The sequence below is a fragment of the Rhopalosiphum padi genome, chromosome 1 (assembly GCF_020882245.1).
Source record: "Rhopalosiphum padi isolate XX-2018 chromosome 1, ASM2088224v1, whole genome shotgun sequence".
Lineage (NCBI taxonomy): Eukaryota > Metazoa > Arthropoda > Insecta > Hemiptera > Aphididae > Rhopalosiphum > Rhopalosiphum padi.
The window spans coordinates 64,120,200-64,144,261 of NC_083597.1; the positions used below are offsets into that span (position 1 = coordinate 64,120,200).

General features: G+C 26.3%; 2 protein-coding genes across 4 annotated transcripts; one reads left to right on the forward strand and one right to left on the reverse strand.

Moving 5' to 3' along the window:
- The first annotated feature begins 641 nt into the window (after positions 1 to 641).
- On the forward strand, positions 642 to 23,333 carry LOC132916895 (transmembrane protein 70 homolog, mitochondrial). 3 transcript variants are annotated; one of them, XM_060977327.1, is made up of 5 exons: positions 642 to 770; positions 942 to 1,076; positions 21,415 to 21,529; positions 21,594 to 21,944; positions 23,043 to 23,333. In XM_060977327.1, the coding sequence occupies exons 3-5, from the start codon at positions 21,422 to 21,424 to the stop codon at positions 23,253 to 23,255; spliced, it is 672 nt and encodes a 223-aa protein (XP_060833310.1). In that variant the 5' UTR covers positions 642 to 770; positions 942 to 1,076; positions 21,415 to 21,421; the 3' UTR covers positions 23,256 to 23,333. The 3 variants fall into 3 exon arrangements, with proteins under 3 accessions (XP_060833310.1, XP_060833309.1, XP_060833308.1); XM_060977326.1 differs by lacking the exons at positions 642 to 770; positions 942 to 1,076 and adding an exon at positions 20,822 to 20,980; XM_060977325.1 differs by lacking the exons at positions 642 to 770; positions 942 to 1,076 and having other exon boundaries at positions 21,256 to 21,529.
- On the reverse strand, positions 14,489 to 18,428 carry LOC132916894 (tudor domain-containing 6-like). Its single transcript, XM_060977324.1, has 2 exons — positions 18,102 to 18,428; positions 14,489 to 16,931 (listed from the first exon to the last, which is right to left on the reverse strand). The coding sequence occupies exon 2, from the start codon at positions 16,556 to 16,558 to the stop codon at positions 14,825 to 14,827; it is 1,734 nt and encodes a 577-aa protein (XP_060833307.1). The 5' UTR covers positions 16,559 to 16,931; positions 18,102 to 18,428; the 3' UTR covers positions 14,489 to 14,824.
- Positions 23,334 to 24,062: the final 729 nt, after the last annotated feature.

Here is a 24,062-nt window from a genome sequence, read left to right on the forward strand (position 1 = left end):
TACACTCAAATATTTATTAGATGTTACAAATTAATTATTAAGTGATCAAGGAACTTAAATGGACGCATTATGTGTGAAAGTTTGAAAAAATTTTCCCCTGCTTTTCTGTAATCGAATGAAATTATATTATATACCTACTCGTTGTACATAAATGCATAATTATTTAATGTAATTATTCAATACATCAACCGACAAAACACAATTTAGTTTAATAGGTGCCTATCAGTAGTAATTTCTATAAATTATTATAAGTTAATAATTTAATATCCGCATTAACTATAATATAATAATATATTATATTTTAAACCATTTTAATTTAGTTTTATTATGATGAATGCTATAACATATATACATGTTAATATATAATAAAAGGTATTAAAATACTTAGATTTATACGATCTATTTTTTAAATGTTGAAACTATAGTATTATACTCGTACGTAGGTAATCATTATATTAGATACCCCATATCAGTATACCTGAGGTAGTAATATAATATGTGATCTATAATAATTTTGGTGTAATTCAACTTTATCTTATCTTTATCTGTGGAATATACCGATGTCTATCTAATTACTTAGTATGTAATATTATTATTATTTATCAATCACAATATTCTATATTTATATGTACCTACACTCGCATAGTTGCACATCTACACATGTCTTAAATTCTTAATACGGAAACTACGTTAGTTAACACTTGTGTTTTGATGGCCGACGGCCGTATTCGAATGTCTGTGTTGTAATTTTAGACTTTTAATGTTATTTTGTAAGTGAGTTTTTTTTTAATATTTTCATTTTTGATTTAAAATTACTAATATCATTGGCCATTTATATAAAAACATATAATTTATTCAATTTTAAAGAACAAAATGAATAATGATAAATATGATAGACAAATATATACCTAACAGAAATTGTTGAAATTATTTGGTTTTAGGTTCATCAAATGTCTACCACTCAAACAGTTCAATTTATAAAAAGGAGAACAATATCATCAAGACCTAAACAGAACTTTTGATTTATAAAAACAATATTAATTATCCAAAACGAGTTCCAAAACGGAATAAATAAGGTTAGTAGATCATTATAAAATATTTTTTAAATTATATGATTTTTTTGTAAATCTCATATTGTATCATTATACCGTGTCCGTAGCTATAATTATCCACCCATAAGATAACTATAAATTATAGTATAGTATTTTCAGTTCTGCTGTTTTATTTTCAATGTTTACTCAATTGGTATTTATATTAATATTTAATTAATTCAGCTCACGTATGTAAATTATTCCATTGTAGATATGTTTCTTGTTATAGAATATTATATGCTCGTTATATTTAAGAAAATAACAGCTAAGTAGTATTATGGTAGTTTTATCAGTACATCCGTCTCGGTATTTAAATTTATCCAATTCAGTAATAAAAACTTATTTTCAAATCTGTGGAAGCTGTATTAAACAATGTATAAACGACGATATATTGTTTTAAAAATGATTTTATTTTTTCAGAACTATTAACTATTTACCTAACTATCAGAAGTATAACTACAAATTGAATACATAGTACATACTTATAATATAAAAATGATTTATAATGCCAAATAATTTACTATTATAAATTGGTTAAACATTAAGTACCTACATATATTTTTAAATGTGAAAATTATAGGTAGTAATTTTTAAATTTTAAATATACCTACAAATTAGTACCTACTTAATATTTGCATAATCTTAAATATATATTATATATTAAATATAAAATATAAAATTTAATCAACAAACATAAAGTTAAATATCTTTGTAGATACGCATTTAACTTACCCTAAAAAACTACAAAATTATATAGTATACGCATTTTGTGTTTTATGTTTATATAATATGTAAATTAATATATTCGTTGAAAATATCTAATTTATACTAATTTTATCTAATTATTGCCATATTAAAGTAGGTACACATACAATATTTTTCAGAAAAAATCTCAAATCTATAGAATACGAAATAACATATTGATTAAAAGTACTCGTGTTGGTGTTGTACAAAGATAGACGAAAATAATTTAATGTATAAATAATATATCTATACCTCTATCTTTTAATTTGTGAAAATTGACTGTAACTAAATAAAGTTATCAAGGTACAAGAAGTTTTATCTGATTCAAATATATATGTATATGTATATATCTTATATATTGACTATTGACTAACGTTAATACTCAAACTACTCAAAGACAATAATACTTATTGACATAAGTAATGTACCATACATGATTAAAGCATTAAGCAATTTATTGATAGACATTTTATATTAGTGATACTAACCATATTTTTTAACTAAAAAGAAACTCATTTAAATAAAAATATAAAATAAGAACTAGTATGTACTCTAAAATAAAATTGTATGTTTTTATTTATATTTCAAGTCTGCTATATGGTTTACTTATCCGTTTATAATACAGTCCTATAAAGAGTCGAATCTTGGAATTTCTATTTTATATAGGTGCACATTCATAAAATATGTCATTTAGTTTTGTGTAAGCTTAATCACTTTCACGTTTAACCAAACGTCTAATGATGTTAAAAATCAATTAGTGTACACAATTATTTTGTTTGTAGTAAAGTAAGAATGTGATCTTCGATAAAGAAATAATATAAATCATAATATTCACAATGATTAAACAACGAATATAACATTCGTTTTTATAAATTAAATTTTAATCAATACGCACTACAGAATTTAATTGCGTCGGATGAATGCATCATGTTATCTATATCGTACTTTTTTAATAGCCCAAATCTGTCCCTGAGTCTGTAATAATTTCGTTTGTACATTATAATAATATCATGAACATATAGATTTAAAAATAACTTAAGGTGTCAATTTTTTGGTTTCTAAAGTTTATAATTTTCTGTGATTTGATTTTTTTCTTTATTTTTGGTATGAAATTTTTAATTATTTAATTTTGTTTATGGTAACTTTGAGTTGTTATATATATTTCAGTTTAAAATCTTATAGGACAACAGTGGCATAGTTAAGGAAGGGGCAAAGGAGGCGCTTTTCCCCCCCCAACCTCCTCTCAAAATTAACTTTTAAACAAAATTTGGTAATTTAAAAAAAATCTGTATATTGAAGTTGTATATGAAGTTGTATAGTATTAAGTTCTATACTGTATCATTTATTTTATTATTTTCATTTACTGAAATTAATTACTATAATTACTACCTATAATATACTTGTGTATTTGACTTAATATAATGAAATTTTGCCCCCCCCCCCCCCAACTAAAATTCCTAGCTACGTCACTGTACGACACAAATAAATAATAATAGTAAGTAGTATAAATAATAACAGAAACGAATGAGAGTACTAGAAAAATATAAATTTAAATGCGAATGAAACGGATTTACAAACACTGGTTGTTTTTGAAGTTGACGATGATGCCAAATCTCACATTTTTGGAGGTTATATGTTGCATTTTTATCAATATACATCTAAACTAAGTACAAAGCAAAAGTTTCTAATTTTTAATTTTATGGAAAAATTATTGCATCTAATGTGAATACATAAATCTTTCCTACTTCATTTAGATCAATAAAAACTAATCCAAAATTGTAACGCAGCCATTTTCAACTTGGTTGGTGTCATACTGTCATATTTAATTAGTTAAACACAATGTTGATCTGGGAAATTTTACTATCAGGGGAATTTACTAAATTTAAAATTTGAGAGTTTACCACCGTCCTCCGCTATAATATCGCTAATAAATTTGGTATATCCCAAGTGCATCCATAATATTATCACTGATAATACCTAAACTGTAATAGTACCTATAAAATTACTTTATATATTGTTTGCACAATAGCCCACACTATACTATTATGGTACCTATACTATTCATAAATAACATTACCGTCTTATCAAATATATATTAAATAAATTAAAATAAACGCAAAAATGTTGATTTAATGTTCTAATCATACAGTTAGGTATTTAAAAAAATTAATTTATTAAAGATAATAAAAAATTTACAAAACTATAAACGAATCTCTAGATTTGATCATGTGAAAATTATATAATTGAAAATTCGACCAAAAATAAATAAATTATATATCATAGACATTATAAAATGTATAAAATATTTATACACTCACCCAAAATTTTAAATACATATATGTAGTTGTAAGCCAAAATAATTGAATAAATAATAATATAGAGTCTAAATAAACTGGGACGCACTTGAGATACATCAAAATATGACATTTTTCCTTGAGCCCCACACTCGGGTGATACCTAGCTTTTTCCGGACATACTAGAAATATTAAATTAGGATCATTTCGGGACACACTCGGAAAATTCGAATTTAATAGTTATGAGTCATAACTTATAACAAATAATTAAAATATGTTAAATATATTTTAACGTTGTGTAAAAATTATACGTATAATAACGAACGAACTATAATACATAATATTAAAATAATATATATACATTTATCAATACTGGGAAACTTAAAAGAAATTTTGGAAGATTTCGTACCAAATTTTAAAACTCATTTATATACAACTGTGACCTGTAGATGAGTATAGTAGGTATATTGATATTATAGGTCAGGCATACACCGATACACCTAACGAAAATATAAAAAAATTTTTTAATCAATTTTTAAATTACAAAAAATAATATTTAAGACCAAAAAAAGAAAAAGTAATTAAAAGCATAATTTTATGGCCCGCAGTATAAATATAAGCTTCAAATAAAGTCTGAACTTAGAAAAGGGTTGGGTATGCCTGTTATAAATTCTAAGTCATCCATTCTCACATTAAAAAATATTATATATAATGTATACATATAATAAATAACTTATCGTTCGTGCCGTATTAAATATTTAAATTCATATTCTTTATTTGTGTGTAAGCTGAATGCCGACAACATAATATAACAATAATAATATTACGTATTATTATAATTTATTAACCAAGATGACAGCTACAGTACAAGAGTCGTGGTGGATATAATTTCACTTGGGTCTTATACAAGTCAAATGTGTCGATTATTATATACGTATACTATATATAACTGGGGCGGTTAACATTAATAAGTTCGCGGTCCACATGTATAAATATAATAATACAAAGAATCAAAATCTTTGTAGAAATATTTTATATAATTTAATTTTTTTTTTATATAAATGCATAATATCTAAAAGATTAAAATTCTTAATAATAATAATAATATAATGAGTATATTTTAATTTTATAAATAACACGCGAGCCGCATCTAACAATGACATGAATCAGATGTGACTCGCGAGCTGTAAGTTGGCCACCCCTACTATATAATATAGTAAGTAGTGATATAGATATGCATTGTTTTTACCTGTAATCTATATATTGTGTATTATGTTGGGACACGGGAAATTGGTTTTCTCTGACAGGTACATGTGCAGTGAGCCGCCTGCATAAACACAATGTTAGTGCAATATAAAATAAACATTATGTATGTCGCATGCGTTATGCCATTATTATATATGTGTGTGTATACCATCCATATTATATGTATATAACATAATGATGGAAGCATATTTTGTTATTGCATGAATTGTGCGTATTACAGTTGACCTATCGCGCAGAGTTTCGTCATCGGCATTTTCTCGGTTGCACTATAGTTTGAGTCTATATTGACAAAAAAAAAAAAAATGGAAAAAATATCCCGAGAACTAGGTTAATAACCGCTCCAATAGCCGCAGCGATCGTGGACATCGCAGCGTCGACAGCGGCAATCGCAACTACGATGTACACACACGCACACACAGATCGTTTTATTCACATAATATTTTATAATGTAGATTGTAGAGTAGTAACTTACGACGACGACAACGACGACTCGCGTTACCTCATCGCTAGACAAACTACTTGGATTGGGTTCCCACCGCGACGCGCGGATATGGAATTCGCCAAAAAACCGGTAGTGTCGTATATCTAACGGAGAACCGTCATCTCACGGCAGTAAATCGACTATAATAATATAATATATACAGTAAATCGCGCGCCGAACGAGTATAATATATATATACGACAGCGTATATTATTATACTATCATAATGCTCGACTGCGATGTGATTAATAAAAATAAATAAACAGGTGTGGTTTGTAAAGCAAGCAAACCGTGGTCCGGTCATCGGAACTTTCTCTGCGAGATACTCGAGTGTGTGTATGTGTATACTAGTACGAGGAGCTACCCGGAGAACACCTTATACCCGCCGGCATTACGTAATGCTGCGACACAGCGAAAACTACAAATCGTAACCATATTATGTGATGCGTATGTGTGTGTGTGTGTGTGTTGTGAGCGAGCTCTCGTCCTATCCGATAGGTATACGTCCGACACATCCTAACATCAATCACTATATGTATTATTATTGTGTTATATATGTCGCGGACGACGACAGACGAGACGTTAGTATAATATATGCACACGCACATATAAGTTAATGTATAATAGTACACATAGGTTTGAGCCGTGTAATTAACTTTTCACAATATACATATTTATATATTCGTACAACTAGCGAAGTTTCAATCGCAATATATGTTCGTGACACTTTGACAGCTACATAGGTACCATACTGTATTATAGTTATTAGGTGGTATGATAATATGTCATAGTATATTCTACGACAAAATGTATGTGTTATCAGTTGCGTCTGCACGCTTAATTGAAACGTATTATGATCTACAATGATCACCGTTTTTATGTCTATGTCGCGTATATTACCTGTATATAGAAATAAATAATTCTTGAGATTTAGAATTTTGAAATCAATTGGTGAACATGTCTCGTACCATATTATTATATTATGATATATCTATAGAGGACCCGGTGGTTAAAACGATCATCGTGCTCATTAAAATGTTTATAGAATATAATACGCGTTTATACTAATAATAAACCCTGCACCATTTTCACAGACTACAGGCACAAGTACACATTTTTTTATATTTTTAAGTAATATTTTATAAATGGCAAGTGTATTAAAAAATGTTAAATTCAAACGACTATAATGATATAAAGGTATTTCATGTTAACCTTTCTTAATTTATTAACCAGAAACCGGAAATGTACTTGTGTAACTTTCAAAAAACAAACACAATATTACTTATGCGTTTTATCGATCAAATACTACGATTATATAACGATTCAGATAGTTTGTGATACTCGATAATTATCATTAACAATATTACATTATTGAATACTACAGGACTGACTTTAGGTCAACAAATGCCCTCTGGAAATAATCTATCCACATTCAATTTTTTTCATCCACGTATACAACATTATGTCGATCGCTCGATGCGTACATATTCGTGTATGCAAATGTAATATAATATTGAAATGTATAATATAAAACAGTTTTAAGATTTAAATTCGACTACTGTAAATATGAATATAATATAATGTTATAAATGTACTAGCTAAATAATCTTCGTCCAGGAAAAAATTAACAAACTTAAAATACGGCTATATATTGGCCCGTATCTCGATTTTAATGTACCTCAGTTCACAAGAAAAGCATCGGTGTAGTATCTTGCTTTATGAACTAATTTAACCGAGATGGGAAATTCGCCCGTGGTGGATTAGATATAGCAGCACTTTTTATAGTTTTGTACTTGGTTCAAAAAACTTTTTAGACTTTCCATATATATCTGAGCACAAACTCTGAAATTTTGTCAAAATGGTCAAAATAATTTTATAATCTATAGACTACGAGCTACCATATACTTAATATTTTGTATAATTCGTTGGCCGAAGTTCATCTGTTGAACTATACCACCCATTAATACGAAAACACTACACAATTATTATAGGTATACTCAAATCATAAGTAAACATTTTATTTTATTTTTTTTTTTAATTTAGTGTAATAGAAATTATTAAAATGATAAATTTTATATCGTATTTCATCTTCATTATAGTATAATTATAATATAAAAATATATTAAAATAATAACTAATATCATTCAATAAGCGGCTCCCTTTTTTCTTACCTGACTAAAGTATGCCTAAAATATTTATTTTATTTTATGAATATTACAATTTCAAACAGCTTTCGAAACTTTCTTGAGATTAAAATTTAAAAGTAGCTCTCTACTTAAAAAGGTTAAATACTACTAGACCACTGATATATAAGTAGATTATGCATATATAAAAATAACTGTAATTAATTCATTTTTGTGGTATAATAATTTCTATTCACTTTAACTTGTATATTAAGTTCATTACGCCATTTTAATTTTACTTCACGTCTTCTATAATTTATAAAAATATATACTCGATGCCTAATAAATATTTTCACATAAACGTTTATAATTATTTATTTTCAAAACAATAATTCATATTTATCATGCACATACATATGCACTAAATGATAAATATAATATAATACATAATTTATAGTTATGGACGTATATGATTAACGGTTTATATACCATAATAGTGTATAAACCAGATAGCAGACATTATAATAATATATTATATAATGTAAGTTGTAGGTAGATACCTATTTACTACGCCTTTAATTACGCCTCTTATAATTAGTCTTTTTTAACGTTAATAAAGTATATTGTACAACAATATTATTAATTAAATATGACCATGTGATTATAATTTTAACATAATAATATGTAATATTTTCGTTACAAATTTCAAAACTATTAATAACAACTAATAATTATGACTAATCCTCGGTTCTAAAAAATGAATTAACTTTTACAGAAGCCACTGACCAATATTTAAAAAACAAAACCTGAAATGTGTGTAATTATTACTAAGTTCTCAACTATTGGCTAAGTCGCTAAGATAATAATTATTATAGGTTTTAATTTATATAATTAAATTATACACATCACAAACTATGAATATGTAAAAACAATTATAATATTAAAAACGTTATAACCCGGTCTGTAAATTTAATGAATTGCAAATCGATAAATTGTAATCACTAATTATAATATTATTGAGGTTCAATTTATGCAACAACTAGGTATTGTCTTAAGACTATGTCATTGCACACAATGTGGTTTTTTCTAGTATTTTCAATTAACAAGCATTTAGACATACAGTTAGGTACCTATTATATTAAGTACAAGTAATGATAATTGATAGTAGATAGAGACTAGATAATAAAGTGATAATATTTTGATTTATTCATAAATGAAACGAAATTGACGAAAAAATGAACTATAAATCACTATATTATATCTAATATATGTTATATGTAGCTTTCTATCTAAATTATTTATTAATTTACTCGTGTATATATAATATAAATATAGGTACTCGTACTCGTAATATTCAGTATTTAAATATAATATGGCAATTAGAGAAATAGGTCTTTACATAAAGTGCTATACTTAAGTGCAATAAGTTATAACAACTATTAGAAATTATTAATACTAAAACAATCGAAATTCAAAGACAATATTGTATAATATGTAATATATCTACTTACCAACAATTAAAAAAAAAATCATAATATACTGTTACGTATTTATAAACATAGAATTGTGGTAAATGATACAAATTATAAATGCAATACATCGATTATTTGTGTGAACAAGAATATACGCTTTCGTTTATTTTTAAATTATTATTTGTACATATTATACATAGGTAAGATGAAAATTACAAGTCACGTTTTCATTCGTAAGATCTAATTGTATACACAACTGAGTAAACGGAAAATGCTTCTTCCTGATTACAATCCCCAATTGATTTCGAATACAAAAACTCATACTTCCGTTAATTGCACTTTTGATTTTTAAATAACCAACAAATATTTAAAAAAAGACCAAAGACGCATAAATTTAAACAAGACAGTAACTGTTACATAAAAATTATTTTATCCAATTAAAATTTAATGTTTGAAGAAATTTGGAAAACAATAAATAATTTAAAAATAAAGAAGATGAGATCGTATTATCAATGGTAGCCAATTTGCAAATTCATTATGAAAAGCGGAAAAATGTATACAAAAAAGATTTCAGGTTTTTTTTATTGTACATAAACATTAAACATTTTTATACCCACTTTTTACTACATTCATATAATATATAATATATACAATAAATAATAAATTAATATTTCGAAATATACCTATTTCAATGTAAGTATAATATGTATATCGTATATGTTTAACCAATTCTCTATAGCGTTTCCCTATAGTAGATATTTTTTAATTCCCTATGGGCCATGGTTGTCTACTATATAAAGGTGTCACTGTACTGTTATATAATATTATACAAATGAATACATTCGATTTGATAGCACTCTGGTGTATTTTATCGATTGTTTAATTTTAATTTTAATATAAAATATATGTTATATTATCTATATCACGGTTTTTATAAATTTTAATAAATTCATGATGTAGTAAGTTAAAATTTACCTTACTACTATAAATTGTATCTATTATCATTGAATTTATTATATAATTCTTAATTATTATAATACTATTTATTTACACTTGAAACTTGAAAGTGACAAATCACGGTGTGGATAAGTTATTGGTATACATATTAAATGGTTTAAAATAAATCTAAATATTTTATAATATTATAAATATTAAATTTATATTCGTTCTGTATAGTAAAAAATAATATATGTAGTATGTACATAATGATGAAAAATTTCAAGTCTTTATGATTTATATTTTTACTTTTTATTATAATTTAAATAAGATACTACAAATAAATTATAAAATCGTTGTTTTTTTTTGTTAAAATATCCAATTTTATTAAAATTTGAACTTCAAATGTCTATAAATAAAATGTTGTTAATGCAATGAAAATAAGAAAAACTTATTAGGAAACTTGAACTCACTTTTCAATTTTTAGCTTTTAAAATAAAAAATTGTAAAAATTTAAAAACTAAATAATTTACAAATTTTATCAAAGTTTATAAAAAAAAAAAATGTGTTTATATATTATTGATATCATTAGACTTATGAGAACCACTTGTGTGGAATCTTAATTATATCTTAAAATTTTTGATTAAAAATAAATTTTTTTTATCAATAGTCAATACATGCCTATTTATAAAAACAGAATTAAAAAATTTTAATTGTTCAAAATTACTTAAAATTAACTTAAATATGGATATAGAAAATGATAATTTAATCTATTGTAAGTTAATTTCTACAAATAATAATTTTGAAAAAAAAACTAAAATCATTTTATTTACGGCGTTATGAATAGGCTATTAAAGGTACATTAGAGTTGCCAGTCTGTTTTTTCGATAAACATTCATCCTCATAAAAACACAGTAACGAGTGTTGAAAACTAAATACCTGCTAATAGATATGGTAATTTAATCATACCTTTTTTTTTAATCTTTATTTTAAAATAATTCTACTTGGTAATGCACAGGGTAGAATTTATTTTTAAAATTTAAATCTTGTTATTTTGTTATAATCCAAAAATATTTTTCAATGGAAATTTACGTTTATTATTATTTATTAATTTTTATACATTTCATATTATATACAATTGATTTTTCAAAACATTTATAATAACCGTAGTATGTTGCCACTTCATACTACAAACGACAAACCCATACCTATTCACATTTCAGACTCAAAAGTCAAAAGTAATACCAATAATTCAGTAGAAGCCACTTATTAGGAACAAAGATAATATTGAAACATTCCCTTTATTAAAACAAAATGTTTAAGGTCCGGTCGTATATTAAAAAATTGAAAATCAATCGAAGTATTGAAACAAGTAACAACAAGTGTGTTAGTCCAAAAGTGTTCCTAATAATCAGCTTTTACAGTAAATATAATATTATATATTATATATAGAAATTACTAAAATAATTTAATATTAATAAAATAATAAATGAAATGTTTTCACAAAATTTGATTCAACCTACCTAAATAATATAATAATAGTACAATAAATTATTATGTCTATATTATAAATTATAATAGCATTATAATTATATCATAAATTTACGTAATAATATAATATTTTGTGCCGTTCGCGGAAAAGATTGTATGGTTATCATAGTATAAATATAATTTTAGAAAATTCTGATTCTGATCCAGATTATGGGCACCAGTATTCTCCCCCCCTCCCACCATTTTTGTCACGTCTGCCCTAGAAAAAAGACCTGACACCGCCATGGCGCCACTGGACTGACTAAATTACTATGTAACAGCCAACAGGAATGTTCAACTCCTCCTGTATTACAATGTGGTTAATACTCATTTTTTAAATATTAATTTTCACTTAAAGATTGTTTCTTTGAATATCAGTAAATATTTAGCTAGTAAAATGGGGTTTTAAGTCTAAACTCCTAAAAAGTGATGAGCATTAAGCGATTAAACATAAATACATAATAATGAACCAAAGGACGCTTTAAACATATTATGATGTTACACATTGTAATAACGTAAAAATAGAAATAAAAGAAATATAAAATTAAATAAGATAAAATTAATTTAAATAATAGTAAAATAGTAAAGGGTCACAAGCCTTTATGGTGATAGTATCAGCCATCAGGTCTGTGGGGATCCTTCCCTTCACTTAAAATTACTGGAGAAGTGGATAACAAAACCACCTACCAAGTATTGATTTCAGTTTAACACTATCACCTATCACCTTTCTCCTGATCTTTGGAAAGATCTTGAAGTCAAGTATTCTAGAATATAAGCAAGTACCTACACCGGTCACCGAATACAGAATCTACGTCTAAATTATAATAATAATATAGTACAGTATGTTATAATATAATTATGTACCTTACCTGATTCGTAGCAGTACCCAAAGGCGCCAATATGGGGGGGGACATGTCCCCTTGGAAAATTGTTTACTTTGATCAGAATCTATTTACTTAGATAGATAGAATTTAAAAATTTAATTTAATATATGAAAATCTATAATTATTAATTTTTTCATGACAAATCGGTTTATTTACTGTGGGCTGTGGCAAACCAGGTTATCAACTATAAATAACAACATGCTTTTTCGTTTTTATTCTATGGATAATAATTGACCTACGGCATGCACTGTAGAACGATCATTCAGTACATTACGAAGAGTAAAGACAGATCTACAATGAGTGAAGATAGACTTGATGTATTATGTATAATAAACGTACATAGGGAAAAAATTGATGATAAAAATAATGAATATAGAACAAGTAATAAATATATTTGGTGTTAAAAAAAGAAATTTACAATTTTTATTTGTAAATTAACATTTTAAAAATATTATTACTGTTTTAAGAGGCCGCAACACCTGCATGTGTTGTCTCCGTCTTACAAGTACGTAACAGTAAATTTATGCTCAGCAGATCACATTTAGCTCCGTTATGATAGGTCGATTCACTCTAATTTTTAAACTGACGGAGCTAAACATGATCTGCTGAGCGCAAATTTGCTATGTTACGACGTACGTACTTGTAAGACAGAGACAACACATGCGGGTGTGACGCCCTGGTTGTCCAATTTATGTTATTTATTAATTACAAATTCAATAAATTACTTTCGTGGTTAATTGGTTAAATATTTTTATTTCATAATTTTCCGGTTTGATATGTATAATGTTAAATTGATAAATTAAAATGTTGTCCCCCTCCCCCCTTGAAAACTTTCCTATGGGCGCCCTTGGCAATACATATATATATATTATAGTGATGTGGTGAGGCGACACAAATAAAAAATAATCTGGACACGTAAATCCAAAAAAAAACGACTTTTCAGGTTCAAAAACAAGCCTAGTTTTCGCTAGTCGGATTCAGTGTCGAGAGATGTTATTAATGAGTCTGGTGCGTATGCATTGATAAGAAAAATGACCTGGTCATGCCAGCCCCTTCAGCGTAACTAGGGGGGTCTAGGCCCTAGGGGGGGCTTAGCCCTCCTGTATATGTATTTAGCCCCCTATAAGGTTTTACTTTTTAGCCTCAGTTATCCTTCAAGTTATTTTTAACTTTGGTTTTCTAGGACTCTAGCCCCCATACTAGTCCTAGTTATGCCCATGGTCAGCCCCATCAAAGGCCTCCGCGTTTCCAAAAATCTAGCTTTATCCTTGGTGACAGAAACTCTCATTAGGCCACCCTTTGTCTCTATCGACACATTAGAAAAGTCACACACCTTGAACCCTATTGTAGCAAACACATGTGAAGTTTCTATGTGACTTTACAATGTAAATCATCCCTTTTATCAGTTTCTTAATTTGTGATGATGAAAAATGTTTATTGAAATTAACCATTATCTACGCACAACATGACCATAATTAATCTATTATATTTAAACTACTATGCAATTACTACAATCATTATATGTCAGCATATCATTACAAAATTGCACTTAATTTATAAATACATAAAATACAGTTCAATATTTTTCCAATGGGAAAAAAACTTAATGCCTCACTTCATTGAATAAATTGGAGATAAAATTACAATTCAAATTAAGTAAATAAATAATATCAATAAAGTAAAAATATATTTATAAATTATAATAATAACAACAATTGTTCAATTAACATGAAAAAAAATATACATTTTACAGATAAAATTCACAATATTAGAAAAAAGATAAAACAATTTTAAAAATCCAAAAACCATGCCGTACCTATATAAGTATTAAGTGATTAATTTAAATAAAATACCTACATGGTAGTCACTAGTCAATAATTATTATTATCATATGCTATGATATGCAAAATGCAACTATTACAGAATAGATATTTGTATAAATTATAATTCACTTCACAATAATAATGGTCAATGTTTCTAAATTTGTACATAAAAAAAAATCCTTATGTAGGTGGGTTACAAATTATTGATGTAATATCTTTTGATTCTAAAAAAAGTTTAACAATATGAGAATGTATGTGGTTACTTTTAATGATAACCATTTTAAATTTTGTATTACCATTATTACAAATTTCAACAAACAATTTGTTAGAATAAGACGTTTTATTTAATTCAAGAGAACAAAACAAATCTGTAGTTTTCACATTTATTATTGATTTAGGAAGTGCATATAGTTCATTTACTATTATCTTCTGATGTTCTTCGTCTATAAGTTTCACTTTAAAGCTTGTTTTATTTTCACCCATGTATTTTACTCTCTTGTATTGTGTTTGAATTTTAGCTACATATAGTTTGAAAATTTCTGGGTTGGAAACAATCATACATTTTTTAGTAGAGTTTAGAACATCTAGGATTTTTTTTGCTCCGAGTGAATTCAACCGGACTTTGAAAGAATTAAAATTCAAAACATGGATCATTCTCACTTCACAAGGTTTAATTACTTGAATGATATTTAAGTCGTCAATCTCCAAGTCTATTACACATGGATTGCCAATTTTTTTTATGTGCATGGTTTTTGACTTATCAATGCAATCAGCTATTTCATTAATAAAAGCAAGATTCATGCTTTCAAGAAAGTGACTGCTAACATTTTTTGATACATTTAAAGAGCAGTGTATTTTAACTGGAGGTGCTGTTCGTAGATAATCACTAGGATCAAATAATTCAGAACAGTTTTCAAATTTAATATAATCAATTAAAAAACATCTATACTCTTCACGATCATCATATTTCATTATAACTCTTGCCCGATATAATTTTAAATCATTCGTACTTTTAGCAATCACTATTTGACCTTCTTCTGGATGTAATTCCGGGATCCACTTTGTCTGATTTTCAATTTCAGTTCTAATATCTATGCCAATTTGATAACTCAATTCGGTTTCAACATAAAAATGATTCATGGATAAGATAGGTTCAATATGGGTAACTGTCGTCCTAGAATTTGGATATTTTTCATTCAACATTTTAAATTTTGCAAAATTTATTGGATCTTCAGATATGTTAGGAACAATACCTTCCCAAACTAAATTGTATAAAATATCAAAAACATTATTTCCGTTATGTGATAATGTAACGAAATATGGATCATTATTGCTTAAAAAAGTGGCAGTTATTTGATAAGAACTGTAGAATTTATAAATTGAATCAAATAAATCTAGAGCAGATAATTGATTATCATCTTCATTTGATACACTTTTAAAATAACAACGATAAGCCATCGGTTTTACACTGATAAATTCTTTTGGTAGATCTTTAAAATCTGTAACTAATACTTTAGAAATCCCATAATCAATAAAGCATACATAAAGTCCCATTTCAGTTATGCTTTGTACTTTAGCTCTATACCAAAAACCATTGTAATCACGTGCGGCAATTAAATTTCCTACTTTTGGAAGCTTTTTTGATGTCGAAACATATTTTTCTAATTCTGAACTAATTGATTGAATATATTCATAATTTTCAATATTCTGTACATGAAACAATTTTAATGAATTTATATTTGAGACATATACATTCCATACATCACCTTGAACAGGTTTATTTACAATTGGAATATGTTTAATATGATTACAATTTATTGAATCTAATTCTTCAGATTGTGAGTTTTTAGCAGGTAACAACGTGGAAAATTCAGTCTTAACCTTGTTTATGTCACTTTTTAATATTTCATTCATGTTTTTAGAATTATTTAAGTTCTCTTTTAGAGTTTTTATTTAGAAATAATTATTTTTTCCAATAATTTCTTTCTATACTATTATTTTCCGTTTTAAAATGAAAACATTAAATACTATTAAACTTTAAGTTATATTCATGTTACTTAAATATATTTAGAATTAGATATTGTATTTATTGATATTTGGTTGTTACAATGTCACATATCAGTAATCCACTAATGACTAATCCATTACATCTGCAATAAGATTCTTCACAATATATGACTTCTGTATACCCTAAGATACTTTAAAACAAACTTTTAATTCTTCAGTAGGTATAACCTACTCTTAGTAATTTTCAATTATTTGTAATCTTAGGACAACTGTTTCATACCTAAAATATAAATTATAATAATATTATATACTTGCTATGATTTAATTACAATTTATGTGTATATATTATAACAGTATTTAATATTAAAGTAAATTTAAAAAAATAATAATGTAAAATTGAAGACTAAATAAATGTATAAGTTGTTATACAAATCATTACTTAAATATTTTAGCTTACACAAGAAACTTAGTATTAAACTATCAAATCTTTAGTTAAAAAAACAGAAACTAGAACAGATAATATTTTTGTGAGAGAAAATAAAGATTATTTCATCAAATTTATTTAAGAAAAAATAATTACATTTATTATTAGGTACATTTGGAAATAATGAATATTTTTTTTTTCTTAAACATAATCTAGTATTCATTTAGTATGTGACCTACCAAAAATATTACCACAAAATAACAAAACTAATTTACAGTGGCGTATTAAAAGGGGTTTTAGGGGTTAAACCCCCCCCCCCTGAAATGTATGGTTGGTTTTTGATTTGGGCATTGATTTTGATGGTATAATTAATTGAAATTTAAGATTGGAAATTTGTTTAACCCCCCCTGAAATTAATGTCTATAAAAACCACTTAAGAAATTCGAAAAATCAGCATTATAAGATGTACCACATGTTCATGGTGAGTATTAAAAACTAAAATCCTACAAAAAATGCATAGAACATCAGCTTTAATGCTGCCACATCATTTAATTGAGGCATAGTATCAATCTATTAACAGGCAAGATACAATTTTTTTTAAATTTTTAAGTGATTTACAAAAAGTGTATTACCAAACATAATATAATATTTATGATAAAATAATTTTATGACATTTTTTTTTATACACTGGTATTTTATTGACTGATATTGAATGAAATCTGTAATAATATAATAACCTAATTTTATGATTTTTAATTTAACTGTTTTTTAATTATTTATTATTTAATTATCGGTCCAGTAGGTCATGCGTCCTAGTTGCGTAGTTGGTCACATACTAAACGAATACCCATAATCCAATAGTTTATTGAAATACTCTATTTAAATTTAAAAGATGTATTTTAAAGTTGCCTTAGTGTATTCTAAAATTAAATAATAAGCTCAGTAGGTACTTTGAATTAATATCAATAAAATAATCATAGCACTACATAGTTTCAACTTTCAACTATAGAATGTAGGTATACGTACAGAAATCACCGAGTGCCATCAGTCCTGGTGACTTGGAACAATGTTGACTTTCTATCTGTTATTCATTTAAAAGTTTAATAAATATTGCTGTTTATACCGGATCTAAAAATGTGTAATATAAGAATATATTTGATGTGTTCACATGTTTCATTTTGCAGTGAAAAAATTCATGATATAAACAATTAACATAATCTAAAATTTATAAATATCCAATATAAAGGTGAGCACACCTAAGCTGACCAATAACAAACATATTAATATATTAAACCCAGATTACTAACTAGTAGTAGTAACCATAACAAAATATCTATTTTGTCATGCTAGTGTAAGTAGTAAACTAGTAACTAAAGTCTAAAACATTAAGACTATGAAAAAATTTTACGCGAACAAGCAGTACGGCTATCGTGATAGTGATATCACAGAATAGCAGGACATAATATACTCATAAGGTATAAGGTATAAGGTCTATGATAATATATAAAGAGCACGTGATAAAGAGTGGCAAGGCAATAGGTGTTTTTCTTTGGGTTGTTTTGCTTTGTATTTTTGTTATCTTTACTAGTTTGTTGGTAACAATGGCAAAAGATAAATATTCTCGCCTGATATGATATTTAAATGATAATAATATATGCAGGTTCCTGGTTCCACGATTATTATATAACAGGGGTGACCAGCGAGAAGAGACTCGCGAGCCACCAAATATATTAATAAATATGGAAGAGCCAAAATGTAAAGAAAAAAAAGGTCACACATAAATTCATATTAAAAAATTTTTTTGTAAAAATGTTAAGATACGATACGAGCCGCAAAAGTCTATGATGCGACTGCGTGACCCGCGGGCCGCGGTTAGGCCACCCCTGTTATATAATATATTTATATTTTATATTTTTCTATCCTTAACCGTCGACAGTTTCTTAAGAATACACCTTGGTACATGACAAAAAATATTTTGTCATGCCTTGGTCTTGGTGTTGGTACCATGGCTATTGAGGTTTAGTTATAAGTTATAACTAAATGTCTATAATCCATCGACCATCATTAATATTCTACATTGCAGTGCTCTGTGGATTACTTTTTAACTTTGGTGGAAGTTATTAGTTAAAGGTAATATTATTAATTGCTAATTTACTATCCATCTGATGCCACAAAATCGTAGGTACTATTTGTTTACGGAAATGTTCAAATGTCTAATTAATAACCATGAAGACTAGAGAATCTTATATATAATATAGTCTCTATTATAAAAACTATAAGATTATCTTATTATTCGTGTAGTCATGTAGGTATTAAACATGTTACATGTAATAAACATTTCAGCATACAAGATGCTTTATAGTGATCAGTTCAGTAACCACTTAAATACCTATTTAAAAACTATTATATATCGTCTATACATCATATAATACTATTAATACTATCTAATGGTTTATTCCAACCGTGACAACTTCAACTATTGAGCAAAGTACTAGCTTATGCACTTACCATACTTCTAAGTTCTAACCGTCTATAAGTAATGTACATTTGTCACGGACAGAGGAGGACGCTATGGTCCGCGCTATGGGGGATGGCATTTTGCGGCTTAAGTACTATGAAATTCCTCGGAGGTGTATAGAGATCATTGATTACGGTTTTATTGACTATCTCCTAGCGAAATCAACAACCCGTTTGCACTCACGGAAAATCGGTAGGTCACATAAAAGATAAAACGTGTTCTTCTTGGGATTAATCCACAATGATATATCCTTTATATTATATATATATACTATATAGAGTGTAGATCATATTTTATGAATGAGTATTTTGTTTTTTTATTTGGTGAAAAAAAAGGCCTCGACTACAATGGTAATTTTTTTAAGTTGAGATGTTAGTGTTTACGTATTAATTTTTGCAAACACCATATTATTATTGTTATTGTGCGATATGCCGATATTTGCCTAAATTTACACAATACACAATGCACATACACGTAACACGCGGGTCGCGGATCAATGAATCAAACGAGTCTTATTGGATCACTTATGGTCGTTGAATCATCTCAAAGAATCAACTGTTAATTTAATTGTTTTTTTAATATTATATTCACGGGTTTTAAGATAATGTATCATATATTCTGATATCAATAGTTATATTATTAAAAAATCGTAAATAATTACCCTAAAGGCAATGCTAAACAATCAGATATTCCAGGTTTACTTTATAAAAGCTCACGTGAATTTATTTTTTAACAATAATAATTTTGTTATTTTATTTTACCTATTTCAAAAATGAATGTTTATTTTTACGTACCTACTAGTACTTTTTCTCAAGCCTACCGGAGAAGTAGGTCTAATAATATGATAAATCCTTTGAAAATTGATTTGAATTCTTTAATTTATAATAATATGTCTATTTGAGTAAACTATTTTAAGACGTATAATTTAAATGACGAATAATCAACATTTAAAATTTCATAAACTTTTATTATTTAAACCAAATTTAAAGGAGTTGGAGAATAAAATTTGAAAATTAGACTTAATTGATTTTAAGTAGATAAGCTTAAAGCTCAAATAAACTTTTAAAGGTATTATTGCATGATTAGGTCAATCAGTATAATTGACAAAAGATTAGTACATTTTTGTTGAAAATCTCTGACCTTTTACAAACCATTGTATTAAAAGTTATAACTATAACATTTACTTTTGTCGTTAGATGGCGCTGCCATTTACTGTATTTCATTATCGGCTCGTTTTTATGGTTAACCGAGTTAATAATACTTGTCTTGGTTTTCTTAAATACTGAAATGTAATAATAATAAAAAAAAATTGGTAATTTTTAATTTTAGTTTACGTTACAAATTATATAATATCTTAAAATTCGCGGTTTACGGAAGTCGGAAATAGGTATGTAATATTAATATATTATACTGTCTACGTCTTTCTAACTACAATACAGCAATACTATTCTACTACTTAAAACTACTTTTACCAAATTTTAAGAGAGAATATTTTTGGATTTTTAAAATAATTTCATTTAATTTTCAAACTTGTAGAACCGAACATAAATCATAATAATTAATAAATAATATGTATAGGAATTACGACGCCCGGTCTCCGATTCCTTATCTCTATTCTAGTATATAAACTATATGTATATAGTATTATTGTGATAAAAAAATCATATCAATATCATTATTATTCTGTTTTAATTTATTAATTGTTCAAATTTTGTATTAACATTTAATGATATTAAATACAACACATCTATAATAAAAATTTACGTTTATTACTAATATTCCAACGGTTACTAGTATTTTATTTTATTTTTATCCACATAGTATAATCATGTATTCGTCAATCGTATTTCGTACTTGTCGTATTTCACAGTTCAGAAGTTGTTTGAACAAAATAAATACTCAAAACCCTTTAGCTGCTGCAGTGTTCCACAAACACGTAAGTACTGAATTTATATAGTTTTACAATTAATATATTAATGTTTGTACCTACCTGATTATAGTCATCTACCGAGTCCAAGATTAACAGTATCAATGTTCAGTCTAATGACGCGGAATGGAAAAACATTTATATTGGAACATTGGGTCCACGAATCCGTAACTTAAAAATTGTTTCATTTATGACCAGTGCTGTGGGTCTATGTATTCAACCAATGGTAATACAAAAAGCTGCAGAAGTGGGCAGTAGCTTAGCAGCCACTATTGGTGTATGTACCATTGCAGGATTTTTTACATTCATTACACCAGTACTCATTCATATGGTAACAAGAAAATATGTGACATCAATTGAATATAACAAAAAAAATGATGAGTACAATGCTACAATTATTTCATTCTTCTTAAAACCTAAGAAGGCAAGTATTAGTAATATATTTTAGATTAAGGCTATTTCCTTGTAGAAAATAGATATCCTAAAATGTGTATCATATTTAAGTATGCTTGTTGTGATGCTAAAAAAAACTGTGATTTAAACTGAAATTAAAATATCAATAAACAACTTAAAAGTACATTTGAATTAATACTTGTAGGAGACTAAACAAAAAACTGAAAAAACCAATAATATTTAATCATATATTGTATTATTATAGTGAATTTAATATCAAGGTACATGACACCAAATGTTGTCATTCAGCATCTATGAACAATGATAACCCATTTGGCATCATTTACAATGAAAATATTAATTCTATTTTAATTATTTATTGATAACAAATTATAAGATATTTGGGAAGTACACTTTTTAGTGCATACAAATAAGCTGTTTTTCTTATGAGAATATCAATGCATCAATTGTTTTCTCTCTGACCAGTGCATGACATCCTTTCATTTTTTTATTTCAAAATTTTGTAAAACTATAAATAGTACATTATTTTTTTTAAATAATAAATGTTAAACAAGATAACTTTTTTTTTTTAAATTAATAATTAATTTTAATTAAACTAAGTATGTACATTTTTCTGTTTAATAAATTTTCCAAAGGTAGGATAGTTAATGAAACAAAATAACTTGAGTTATTTAAGTTATTTATGTTAAAAATGTTATCAATCACTTACACACTAGCATTGTGACTTAAGCAATTATGTAGTAGAAAACGATTTAGTGTCAATTTAATACCGGAATATTTTTAATTAATTAGAATAACTTAAGTTATAATAATGAATAATTTAGTTAGTTATTAAGTTGATTAAAAAAATAACCGACTAGTTAAGTTTAAAAGCTTAAAAAAATATCTTTTTAATTATTCAATGATCATTATTACTAGTACACTAATGGAAAAAAATTACTACATATAATGTTATAATGAAAATTAACATGATTAATATATAAAAAAAATGTAAGAATTACTATTGTATTTATTATATTAGTTTAATGTATTACAATAAAACTGATTAAACAGCTATATTCTTAATTTTAAGCAAATGTTTAACTAAAAATATTTATTTTAATTTCAGGTGCAATTTAAACCATTTGAAGTAAGATTGCCTTTGACACAGAAATTAACAATCACATTTTATGCAAAAAAATACCCTCTATTCGTAGATCCACAAGCATTTGATGATGTAATGCATTATCAACGTATATTAGGTTATGATAAGCCTTTTACATTTGAAAAAGAAGATAATGTTCTTAAAAAACCTGTAGTTAAGGCTGTTAATAAAAGTTAAATTAATATTATACTTTATAGTTGTTTCTTAATATTTTATTGAATATGTTTTGTAAATACATGCAATTTAAAATGCTTATTATGTGTATAATTTTGACTCTTATTCCAAACATTTTTTGGTGATTTTATTTTATTAACTTATAATTTATAAATACTAAATGCAATTTCTTAAAACCCAAAAATACAAAACCAAAGTTACTATTAGTATCATATGACCTTCAAAAGACCACCATTGCTGGTTGTAGGTGGATAAAAATGACTATATAAGACATATTATGTGTGGGTGATAAACACATGTTCACGTGCCAAATTTGACCATAAAGAATATTGGAATATTAATCATCAAACCTATGGCCTATGGGTATCTATAGACTATAATATTAAATACAAAATATTGCACCTAAATATCAAAAGTATTCATGTTATACAAAAATAATAAATACATTGATGAGGTCATTATGGACGACTAAGCCAACTTTATGCATCTATATAGTGGCATACACATAGGAGTGAGGAGGGGGTCAATAGGTGTTTAAAAAACATTATATACACATTTATTATACCCTCACCCATGGATAATTTCTGTGTATGCAATTGCTAAAATATCACTTTTAATATTTAATATTTAATATCTCTATTTTACATATTTTATATGGATTATTATTCTATCTTCTATAGTTATAATTTTGCTTGACTGCTTGAGTAATCATAATTTTCTATTTAATATGCAAAATATAGTACAAAATTTGAATTTGTTGAAAAATAGTTTTTATGGTAAATACATTATTATGTATTATATTTTTAATAT

Coding starts and splice junctions, on each gene's coding strand:
- LOC132916894 (XM_060977324.1), bottom strand. CDS start 16,558: ATGAATGAAATATTAAAAAGTGACATAAACAAGGTTAAGACTGAATTT.
- LOC132916895 (XM_060977327.1), top strand. CDS start 21,422: ATGTATTCGTCAATCGTATTTCGTACTTGTCGTATTTCACAGTTCAGA. Junction 21,530..21,593: donor CTGCAGTGTTCCACAAACAC/GTAAGTACTGAA, acceptor ACCTGATTATAG/TCATCTACCGAGTCCAAGAT. Junction 21,945..23,042: donor TCTTCTTAAAACCTAAGAAG/GCAAGTATTAGT, acceptor TTTTAATTTCAG/GTGCAATTTAAACCATTTGA.